At 42.4% G+C, this 12,493-nt stretch overlaps 1 protein-coding gene across 4 annotated transcripts in view; it reads right to left on the reverse strand.

The window, feature by feature from the left end:
* LOC101747212 (proton channel OtopLc) overlaps positions 1-12,493 on the reverse strand; it is a 30,710-nt gene that overhangs the window by 901 nt on the left and 17,316 nt on the right. For all 4 annotated transcript variants that reach the window (XM_038015006.2, XM_038015005.2, XM_038015007.2 and 1 more), the window contains exons 5-13: positions 11,520-11,634; positions 10,336-10,438; positions 9,952-10,062; positions 9,374-9,825; positions 9,192-9,291; positions 8,440-8,612; positions 8,176-8,290; positions 7,505-7,659; positions 6,587-6,733 (exon numbers count right to left, since the gene is read on the reverse strand). In XM_038015006.2, the coding sequence (XP_037870934.1) occupies positions 6,587-6,733; positions 7,505-7,659; positions 8,176-8,290; positions 8,440-8,612; positions 9,192-9,291; positions 9,374-9,825; positions 9,952-10,062; positions 10,336-10,438; positions 11,520-11,634 (1,471 nt within the window). The remainder of the gene's footprint in view (positions 1-6,586; positions 6,734-7,504; positions 7,660-8,175; positions 8,291-8,439; positions 8,613-9,191; positions 9,292-9,373; positions 9,826-9,951; positions 10,063-10,335; positions 10,439-11,519; positions 11,635-12,493) is intronic.

Raw genomic sequence — 12,493 nt, forward strand, 5'->3', positions numbered from 1 at the left:
GAAGTATCGTTCCGACGCTGACTTCATGTATTTCCGAATTGATTCGAGGCCCAGGTCGTCGTGTAGGTCAACGTTCCTCACGAACCACGGAGCCCCAACAGCTAACCTGCAAAAGCGGGATTGTAGGGATTGGAGGGTGTCTATGTGTGTGCGGGCCGCGTGAGCGAACACCACACTCGCGTAAGTCATGACGGGCCTTATGCAAGTTTTGTAAAGTGTCACCTTGTTCCGAAGGGACATTTTACTCCGCTTACAGATCATGGGGTAGAGTCTACCGAGAATAAACGCGGCACGGTCACGGACTGATTTTATATGCGGGCGGAATGTCATCGATGCATCCAGGGTAACGCCCAGGTACTTGACCTTCCTGGCCCAGGGTATGGGTTGTCTAAAGAGAGTAATCGGGGGTGTGAGATTCCTCCTCCTAATCCGGGAGGAAATCCGTGTGGAGCTTCCCCTCTGAAATAGCACCGCAGTACTTTTCGCTGGGTTGATGTCTATGCGCCATTTTCGGAACCACTGTCCTAGGGCTAGGGCTGCGCTCTGAAGCTTCTTCGCGATTAGGGACTTATTTCTACTAGAATAGTAAACAGTCGTGTCGTCGGCGAATAAAGCTAAATGGGTCGGCGGCGACCGGGGAATATCGTTGACGAATAAGCTAAATAGGAGGGGTGAGAGGACAGAGCCTTGCGGGACTCCAGCTGTGAGAGGTCGTGGGGAGGAGCGGGTTCCCTCGACTCGATATCGAAAAGAGCGGTTCGACAAGAAGTCCCGTATGATGAGCACGAGACTATCCGGCACGCCCATGTTGAATAGTTTGAAAATCAAACCATTGTGCCAGACTTTGTCGAACGCTTTTGCGACGTCGAAGAAGAGAGCTCCCGTGTATAACGGTTTTGGTCGATTAAGCCCCACAAGAATGTGCTCCGTGAGGCGGTGCACCTGTTGAACGCATGAGTGATTTGTACGGAATCCGAATTGTTCATCGATAAGAATGCCCTTGGATGAGACGAAGTCTCTGAGGCGTTTGTAGAGCAGACGCTCATACAGTTTGCCTAGAGACATGAGGAGGCTAATCGGGCGGTAGCTCGTCGGATGATTTTTTGGTTTACCGGGTTTATGTATGCCGATAACGTCCGCTTCTTTCCACACCGCGGGAAAGATACAGTTCGCCATAGCGGCATTGAAAATAGATGCCAACATCACGATGAGTTGGACGGGTAGAAGTTTAATAACGCGGTTAGATATACAGTCGGAACCGGGAGCCTTGCGAGGACGTAGGTCTTTGATCAAGTCTTTAACTTCTATCGGGGTGACGGGTGGTAACGCATCCGATGGTGGCAAGGAGGCTCTGCGTTCCACCTCACTGTCTACTAATTCTACATGAACAGGGTCCACGGATTGAGTGCTGGGCGTGCACTGGGTTTGCAATGTATCGGCCAGCAGCTCTGCTTTTTCGTCATCATCGAACGCCGCGAGTCGGCCTGAGGGGCCTACGAGGGGGGGCATAGTTACTACCGTATCCGATTTGAGAGTACGAGCTAAGCGGTAGTAAGACCTTTGGGAGGGCGCGAGTCCTTCTAAGAAATTAGACCATCTGGCATCTCGGACTTCGGCGATGCGAGACTTTACGTCGCGTTGTAGAGCACGCATTCGAATACGATTTTCCGCGGTAGGATACCTGTCGTAGGCGCGTATCGAGGCGTTCTTAGCTCTAAGGAGTTCCCTAATATCGTCGGACAATTTGCAGCGGTGAAGGAAGTCCTCCGCTACAACTTGTTTCGATGACCTATCTAATGTCGAGGTGATGTGTGACGTTAAGATGTCTATGGCTTCAGCGGTATCCTGAGGAGACGGGATAGAGTCCGGGTTAAACGGGAGCGATGGTGGATCAGATTCAGCCAGGCTGATGCCCAGCGTGTGCCAATCCACCACAGTCCTCGTGACAGGAACGGAATCGGGAGCGCGACCGAGCTTCATAACGACGGGACGGTGGTCTGAATCTAACTCTGAAACTACTTCGATCGAGTGTAAGCGCAGAGTTACGTTTTTTAATAACGCTATGTCGAGTATATCCGGGCGATGCGCGATATTTAGCGGGTAGTGAGTCGGGGTTAGCGGAGCGACGATATCGAAGGCGAGATCATCGACTAACGCGTCAAGCCGCCTGCCATTCGGGGTTGTGGTGTGTGAGTTCCACCTAATGTGTTTACAATTTAGGTCGCCCGCCAGAATGACAGAGCTCCCCATACCGAGCAGCGCCTCGATATCACTGCTTAGAACGATCTTATCCGGTGGAAGATAAACGGACGCGATAACGATCGGCGCGTGTCCCGTCAGTGAGATTCGGCACACTGATGCTTCGATATTAGCGAGCGCGGGAGGATCGAGCGGGACGCAATGCAGGGCTCTTCTATAGTAAATGACGGTACCACCACCACGGGCAGAGAGCCTGTCGTTCCTGACCATGTTATAGTTCGCGATTTTAGGGTCACGGCGCGCGGGCTTAAGTAGGGTCTCCTGCACTAAAAAGATATCAATTTGGTGGTCACGCAAAAAGTCAGAAACCTGATCACGTTGATTTGCGAGACCGTAAGCGTTAAAAAATCCTATCGTTACGGATAGGGGCTTTATTCTACTTATATACGCCATTGATTACCGGCGGAGTGAGGGGAGGACGTACGTATTTAATGACGCGTATACGTCGGCGTATTCCTGCACAACGGCGATAAAGTGTTGTGCAGTGGAGGCAGCGCGAATGGCGTCGCCCAAAGCGTTAACGCGCTCAAAGTTGATCGACTGAAAGAAGTCGATCGCTAAAGCGAGATTGTCGGACGCGGTCGGAGGGCAAGTCGCGGGAGAGGGACGAGTCGCGGGGGCGGGACGAATCGCGGAGGAGGGAGTTGTAGCCGTGTTCGTGTACGGCAGCGGTTTTGCCCAGGCCGAGACACTGGGCACCGCCGCCGGAACGAACGCTGGCTTAGCCTGCGACGCAGAGGGTGCCGAGGCTTTGATGTCTGGGCCGGAAGCTCGGAGGCGGTTTTGGCGGGCGACGCGGCGATTTATTTTAGGGGCTCGGGGGCAACCACGGTAATTCGCGGGGTGACCCTGTGTTCGACACAGGACGCAGCTAGGCGGTTCCGTCGCGGTTTTTTGGTCGCGAGCGCAGAGGGCCGTGGCGTGATCGCCCAAACACTTAACACATCGGGGGCGCGCGTGACAGTTACGGGAAGAGTGCCCGTACAATTGACAGTTATGGCACTGGCTAGGAGTGCCTTTTTTATGGGGGGCTTCGACAGCGATACCAGAGAGCCTACAGACGGTCTGTGTGTTAAAGATTTTCTTACCCTCGGGGGTAGGCTGGAGAGCGACTAGAACCATATTATATGGCTCCCTACCGCGACCAGTGTGCATACGGTGCACAGAATTCACTGGTAGGCCTTGTTCTAACAGGTCGGCTTTTACGAGCTCTACATCTAACTCTTTAGGGATTCCGCGTATTACAACGCGGAGTTCGCGCTCCTCCTGGAGCGTATACGTATGGAAACTTATACGCTCCTTACGGAGGTAAGAAGAGAGGGCCCTATGGTCGTCGGGTGTTTGAACCTTAATTTGAATGCCGTTCGCGAGGTTACGGGCATTCGTGAAATTTATATTTTTGGCCTTAAGGGCCAGGCAAACTCGATCCCAAGCTGCCTTCTCCTGAAGGATAACCGGGGGAGGGGTCTGGGTTTTATTTTGTGCCACCGGACGCGGCGACGGAGTGGCATGGGCTGGGGGCGCAACGGGAGTCTGAGGGCGGGGGCGCGACGCGTTCACGGCTTTGCTAATTTTAGCGGCCGCGGGAGCTCGAGACTCCGCGGCACGCTTCTTACCCTTCTGTACCAGGGTGAATCCATCCGTCGATGAAGCGGGGGCGAGGTCGACCTCCATGTCCGAGTCAGAGTCGGAGCACGAGGAGGCGGGTGCAGGCGACCTACGAGCAAGTGTAGGTGTTTTAGAGGGCGCGACGGAGGCCGCGGATGATCGCTCAGCTGAAACGATGGTCACGGCGGACGACGCAGCAGCTTTTCTCGCCAGTATAGGCGACACGGGAGCGGCAGGCACGACAGAGGCTGCGGTGCTCAATGCAGAAGCTCTGCACGCAGGTACAGGCGACGCAGGAGCAGCGAGCGCGGCGGAGTCCTCGAGAGGGCTCGCAGTGTGATTGGCCTTGAAGGCCAAAAACTCCGAGGCGAGCTGTGGGTGGCGAAGTCGGAGGAATTCCGCGAATACAGCGTCCATGATCGCTGAGTACCCAGGTGGGGCGGCCCCGGGTCTTGAAAACACTCGCCTTGCGGCGAGGCCCCAACTTCTCGGACCTGAGCGGTTCTATTGAACACAGGTGGCAATGCGGCGCGATTACTACAGGACAAAGAAAAAGCACAACAAAACAGAAATTACGAAAAGAAACAAAAACAAATAAATACTTGCAGGAAACCACTTTGTCGGCAGATGTACCACGAACACAGAAACAACAAAAGGAAACAAAACAAATAAAAACTTCCAGAAAGAGCACTTAGTCGGCAGATGTACCACGAACACAGGCCGCGCGAACAATGGCCGGGCTAACAAAAGCCGGGCGAACAAAGACCGGGCGATCGAGTGGACGATGAGCACGTCCGCACGTGACGGGTGCCTCTATCGGAATGACTATCTATGTATGTTGATGTGGTGAGTACCGCTGTATATGAGTGCTGAACGTGTACTGGCGTTTTATACTACGGTTTGAGTAAAGCGATGTAAAAGTGCTTATGTGAATGCGCGCGTGCCCTGTACTATACATGACTCGTACACGATCAGAACCCTAAAATTTACCTTTCGGCTCACTTTGATCGATAAGGTGCATGTTCCAGTCGAAATGCAGTCATGGAAGAGAAAGAAGATTATGGTATGGTATCAAACTGTGCGGGATAAAATACTCTACTATTCAAATACTATAAAACGGATAATTAGAAATCAAGCCTCTAGGTGGGTCGTGATGCATAACGCGGTGAAATCCGTAGGATCCGGTAATCACTTAACAGCTGGGGCATAAAATTGAGCTCGAGTATGATCGAAAACTTCAGCAAAAAACTAGTATTAGTAGTAATAGACAATTGTTTGGTTTTTGACGTACTCTCGACTCCCTTGCTGTTAAGTAATTACTGAAGTCTATAGACATCTACCACATAAATGCCGCCACCCATATTACATGATACCTGAATTTTAAGTCTCAGTTGCGCGAGATAGCTATCTGGTAGTGATGAAACTTGGAAGAGTTGTTGTTGGCAGTTCAAGGAAGGCATCTGTCATAATACCCTCAAAGTAAGACGGCGGTGCACGATTAGTTTCACGAAATAAATGTTTCCATGTAATTAGCGATCATAGTGGAGCGCGATGGGTTTTTTATATATATTTTTTTATTGCCCTTTTAGGCAGACGATCATACGGCCCACCTGCTGGTGAGTGGTTACCGTCGTCCATGGACTTCAGCAATGCCAGGGGCAGAGCCAAGCCGCTGCCTACCGCTACCGCTAAGCTACTGCCTACCGCCCTCCAGTAGTTTTTCCAAAATTTTCACACGCTGGGAAAATTATATTGAGCATTTACGAAATTCAAAATTTACAGGTAACACAGGAACGGGTGAGTCGAACAATAACCGAATATCATATATAAATGATCGAGTTTCCATGTCACTGGAAGCTACTCGGTATTCGGCCAATTTATATTATCGCTCAATTTAGTTAATGCGTTTGTCCGCAGCCGCGTTCAACGTAAAAACGTTCAAATGTTTTATCAAAATTTGTTTATTTTGTAATGCCGATAAGGATACGAAATCAGTGTTTTGCGTTGTTTATCTATTTATTTATTCTATATCTGATATTTTCGTAATACGGGAAACGGTTTTTCAGAACATCCGAAGTCTTGTACTAAAATTATAATATAGTAATGACATGACGTCCTTAAAGCAAACTCTGATTTCCTTTTACGGACTTAAAGATTATAATGAAATAATAATTGAAGTTATACTTCTTTGGGCGCGTTATGAAAAATTGATGAGAGTGAAATTTTATGATGCGCACCGTGACACAAAATTAACAGAATGAAGTTGCCCACTAAATCGCTCATTACAATACGACCGACGTAACTTGGCGAGTCTGAATATAGCCGCAGATGAACTTTCGCGCATGTACACCCGTAAAAAAAGTGTTATTAGCATTCATTTTTTAGTAATATAAATGACAAAATTATTATTTAATATAATTCATACTAACTATTATTAAATTATTCACGTTAAATATTTATTATTAATTATTTAATATTAAAAAAAAAGAAAAAAAAAAGAATAAAAAAAAAAAAATTAACTTCTACGCGCATACATAAGTACACGCACCCTTTTTTATTATTATAGTCCTAATATCATGCATGTCTAATGAGACAATTTTGTTATAATGCGGTTTTCGTCGCCCATGGTCATAGATAATATCAAGGGCAAAATCTTAATCGACTGACTCGACTTTACAACTTTATTATGTTTGTACTATGATAAATCATTTTTTAAAACCTTTTCTAGTGTATTGATGGTCCACATCGCCATGTTTGCCACGAGCAAGAATGTGACTAATTGTCGTCCCGGCTTCGCTCGCCGTTGCTCTGAATTGCTGCATCGCCGCCACCAAGCATCGATGATAAATAAAGACTGCAGTATTGTCTAATCGAAAAATATGGAAGAATTAATCATTTTCTTACAATAATAGGTAATTTTGAAAATTATATTATAAAATCAAAAATGCTATCTATAATATTAATTCATGTTCAAAAGAACATAGTATTAAACATAATGACTCGCTCAGGTAGGAATACTATTTTCTACTCAAGCCTTGTGGTCTGTGCGATCTGTGGGGTTCAGCAGTTGCTTCCGAACAAGTCTGTGGGCTTGTGAATCCTTCTATGCTATTAACAAATTTTATGAAACCCTATAAATAGTATTAGAAATTTTAAACTTGCAAAACAAATTGAAATTGTTTTAAGTGAATGACATGGTGTTAACGATATGATGATTGCTGAGTAAAAATTAACTTGCAAGAAGAAAATATGTCTATCCCAAAATTTCAATAACACAAAATCACAAATGATAATTTTATAAATAAACTAGCGGCCCGCTCCGGTTCCGCTCGGGTCTTTTACCAAAAATTTCAAAGATATTTAACGTTCTTTCATTAGTTACAAATATGCTGTCGCGACACTTTTTGTAAATAATAATGTGTTCTACAAAGTTGTAGTATATTATTTTATTTTATCATCAATAGTTTACGCAGGCACGCGATGTAAATAATATTTTAGGTAATTTTTTTACACCTTCAAATCGGTTCTGTAGGTTCGGAGTCTATTCAATACAAACAAACAAACAAATCTTTCCTCTTTATAATATTAGTATAGATTAGTATAGGTAAGCTATAATATTATTTTGATGGAAGATTACCTGTATGAGAGATAAGAACTCTGAGAAGAAACCAGTATACCCGGAACTGTTATTGCTGTTCATAGTATGATGACATCCGATCAAACTGAACATGCAGTACACGAACATACCGGTCTGAGCCAAGATCAGTAGTGATGTGTCTAGACCTAATACAGCTGAAATATAAAAAAGATAAACATTTTGGCCGACAGCTCTGGAAGAATTCAATTTTACTAAAATACTTTTGACAATGAATTAATTTAATGAATTAGTAAATTCATTTCAAAATCTTTTTTTTTTATTGCTTAGATGGGTGGACGAGCTCACAGCACACCTGGTTTTAAGTGGTTACTGGAGCCCATAGACATCTACAATGTAAATGAGCCACCCACCTTGAGATATAAGTTCTAAGGTCTCAAGTATAGTTACAACGGCTGTCCCACCCTTCAAACCGAAACGCATTACTGTTTCACGGCAGAAACAGGTGGGGTAGTGGTATCTACCCGCGCGGACTCACAAGAGGTCCTACCACCAGTAAAACCACCAGTAAAAATAAATTAAAGGTGGTAAATCTCTTTACCACTTTTAATTTCTCTTCACTTCTTCACTAAAAACGCCTTTGTAGATAAGGTTCGCACGCCTATTATCATATCGGCTAAGTTCACTTTAAGTTAAGATAATAAAAAACAAACCTTGAGATTTCCTTTTATAAGGAAGAGCACGCATTTGTAATAATGCGGCACCGGCAGCTATTAATGTCATCGTGTATAAAACCAACTCACAAACATTAACTTCAAATATAGCATCCTGGAAAAGTATTGAAAATAAACACTTTTTTCGGAAAGATTCCAGTTGAATAACAGTCATTATATTATTGTCAATTTAATACACAAATTAACGAGATTAACGGAGAGAATAGATTGAGAAATGTCTTATGGAAATAATGTATAACTTACGATTACAGTATCTGGGTTGTTAGCTAATACGAAGAACATGATGAGCGATATAATGGTGAGGACGATGATGAGAACACCAGCGGAGAGTCCGCGGTGTGCGTGCGAACAATCCACAGAGAAGTGATGTAGGGCGGTGCGACTGCCGTGTGGAGAGCTCACACCAAGCATACCAGCTGCAAAAACACCCATTTAAAATCCTATCTATAAATAAAAGAGACTAAAGAGGCAGATGTTTTTTTTATGATTGATGGATTATTGGTGGCCCGGAGGTCTTTTCAGTTTCAGATGGGCGAGCAAGGGCTCAGTCAGGAAGGGTAGAATTTGCTAACAGCTGCCCGAGCTCCTCCAAAGCAAACTTAACAACTCAAGAGCAGCTGCTTCACGAATGAATCTACTAGCGGATCGAAATCGCGACCCGCTGAGAAGATCCGGCGAGAAACTCAGCGGGGCAGCCGCTTACTTTATTGTTTCATTTCCAATATTATCTCTTTATTTTTACTATCAACTAACACATTTGATTGGTTAAATTTTAAATAATTAAACGATTATGTTTCGTAATTTTTATTAATGTTGGGGAGTTGAGAAATTTCCAACTACCGAGCTTTGAAGCCCTGAAAAGTGACCTTTCGCAAAAAAAAATATATTCGCAAGCTTCATAAGAAGTTTGAAAACAATAGAATTTCAATGGTTTCGTTGACTTTTTTCTTCAGGAACATTGATTTAGTTTGTTGAAAATTTCCCTTTGTACTAACCAAACTGCTGCAAAATTTTCTCCGGCGTAACGGAGTTGTTTCGTGATTTATTTTTGGGGACGTGGAATTTTTTTTCAAAATCCTCCGGTGTACATTTTATCTAAAAGTATTTAATGTGTTTACTGTTAGAAAAATACGAACAAACTTTTGTTGATCTACATATTTAAAAAAAAAAAAATTACCTCTTTCCACATTTCATAAAAAATGACCGCACAGATAAGTGAATATTCTATCGTACAAGGAAAGAGAAATGGTGAGGCACGTTGTAATAGAGCACCCATTATATTTGATCTTCGACAGGATATCTCTTCCGTAACGTTATGAGTAGTATTTTCTGGAGACAGCATGGCGTGCTCCAAATGATGTATTTCATGTTTAGTTTCCTCAACTAGCACGTATAGCCATTCGCATAGATTAGTTGCCAACATGTGCATGAAACCGAATCTTTGGATCATCTTGTGGCTTCCCAACTCTATGTCTTTGTTCGTGAGGAATATAAATTGCATTTGTGCTAAAGTTAAAGTCATTCTTAGGGCTGGCGTAATGACTGCCAGTATTGAACGGCATTGGTCTGTCATCTCGAAATATTCCCCAAATTCTAAGCCACTGTACACCATCGAACCTATACCGAATGCTGAAAGGGAAGATTAAGAAAACGAACATTATCAAAGGTAATAATTCAACACAAATGAAATTGCACAAAGAGAACATTTACAGTAAATTGTCATAGAAAAAATTATCATCAAATATTGTTTATTACCGATAGCACCAAGTCTCAAATAAAAGCTTCCGTATCGAGAGATAGTTTCTTTTATTTTTAATTTTTCTGCTGGAGTTGTTCTACCTTTGTCTTCTTTTTCGCCATCTGGACCTAAAATTAAATAAATTAAAATCCCATACAAAACGTAATCGTTGCTCGTTAGAACACACACACATGAAAGCGTATTTTCCGGTACATTTATAAGAACGGCTTCGAACGTCAGTGGAATAGCAAACTAAAGAATAAATTCTTTTCAATTGTAGTTATGCAAATAAGATGCGATTTTAATGTTTCATTTTGTTAGGCAAATGTGGTTAATTGCTTAAATACGCCGGTGTCTCATTGTTTTGTTTAAGTTTGGGTTTGTATAGAATAGGTACTTACCGTAGTTACTTATGATCATAGTCACCGCCTTCTGTCGCATTATATTTGCGTATTGAAAAACGACAAATAGAACTGATACTGAATACAGGTACAAATAAAATCCCTGAGGACAAAAATGGAATTTATTAAAAATAGTCAAACTTAAGTTACATAATTTTAATATTCGTTATTTCGACTAAGTATTGACACCAAGGTTTTTTAAATCCACGTGTAAGAAAGAACATCACAGTTCTACACATTGCTAGTTCTATGTGAATTATTTTGAATTAATCACACGCTTCATTTAAAGGTTTTCTGACATCTGTTCAGGGAATCTAGACGTCATGATGTCTACGGACACTGGTATAAGCTCTATCGCGTGGTGTGTTTAGAAATTAAAATTTAAGATAAAAGTGAAGTTTTTTTTTATTGCTTAGATGGGTGGACGACCTCACAGCCCAGCTGGTGTTAAGTGGTTACTAGAGCCCATAGACATCCACAACGTAAATGCCGCTACCCCTCTTGAGGTATAAGTTCTAAGGTCTCAGTATGGTTATAACAGCTGCCTCACGCTTCAAGCCGAAACGCATTACTGCTTCACGGCAGAAATAGGCAGGGTGGTGATACCTACCCCTGCCGACTTACGAGAGGTCCTACCACGAGTAACGATATTTATGTCTCATTCTAAATGGAATAGCTGCAAATAGTCAAATAGTATCTAAATCAAATAAACTAGGGGATGTTGAAGATGTACTACATGATACTAAACAGTCGGGTTATCCAGATAGTACCGTTTTTACGACATCTTCGGTAGTAATAGTGTCAGCACATTTGCCCTACTTAACTCGAATGTCCTATTGTGAACACAACATGTCAACGACCCCTATGATTAATAAATAATGCTTTCCTGTATTTTTGCTACAAAGTAATATATTTACAAATATTTTAATTTTTTTTTGCGGTTATTTTAATGCACTTCTATTGTTGTTCCAATTAATGATAGGCCTTTATAAATCAAGGTTAGTGATGTCATTCTCGTAGTGATGTCTATGGGCTCTGGTATTTTCATAGCATTGGACCGTCAGCTTCCTAAACTAGGAGAAACCTGTGAACAGAATTTGACTTTCAAGCCAGCAAAGATTCTCTACAATGTATTATGAAAAACATATGTAATTGCATGAACAAGTTTCTGACAGTAATATTACCTGATAATATCCGTCTGGCACGCCCTTAGCTATCACTTCAGTGACTGGAAAAGCTAAGCCCAACACAACGAGCAACTTTGCATACAAAGCGGACAACGCTTTGCTTAAAGCTTCACTGAAATTAAATGAGTTAATGATTCATATATTTATTGTAATGATAAATGTTAATGAAGCAATTGAAAAATCATGGACAAATAACATACGGTCACTTGATCCCAAACTAAGATTTCCTGTACTGTGCGAATTGGAGATTGATACCCATGTATTTATATATATATTTTTTTACATATATATTTATCATATAAAACAAATCTATTCATTTACATGTAAGTATACTCAAACTCGGAGTCGAAGTCACGTCCCTTAACTTAGCAGTGAGAAGCGCTACCTAATGTGTAATTAGAACAGTCATCATCATCTATCCAACCAACATCAATTGCTATGCCCTAAAGTTCGCTATAATTATCGGACATGCACAGCCCTACTAGATCCGAGTACGCCAACAGTAATTAATTAACCATACAGTTTAAAAAATGTGGTTTTCGTTTTATTGCATCGAAGCTTGGGAAATGTTTGTAATAAAATAATAATAATAAATAATAAAAATCATTTATTGCCTTTCATATGAAATTAAATAAAATAGAAAAAAAAAGAAAAGAAATGAAAAAAAGGTAAAAGGAGGTGGCTCAGCTAATGCTGTTCAAAGTCGATAAATCGACTATCGAAATTGTCGGTAAGTATATCGTTTTAAATTAGTAACATAGTTGTTTAATAATAGACTCCAAAATAAAAACTTTTTTGTGTATTGTAATAATATACTGAAGTTTCCCTAATCCATATCGATTTTTAATATGGTATATGCGAAAGTGTGTTTATTTGTTTGTTTGTGTGTCCTTCTTTCATGGCGAAATGAACCAACGGATTGATATGATTTTTTTTAAAGTGTTAGTTTTAGGTCAGCTGTGCGACATAGA

Source organism: Bombyx mori, chromosome 13 (genome assembly GCF_030269925.1).
Source record: "Bombyx mori chromosome 13, ASM3026992v2".
Taxonomy (NCBI): domain Eukaryota; kingdom Metazoa; phylum Arthropoda; class Insecta; order Lepidoptera; family Bombycidae; genus Bombyx; species Bombyx mori.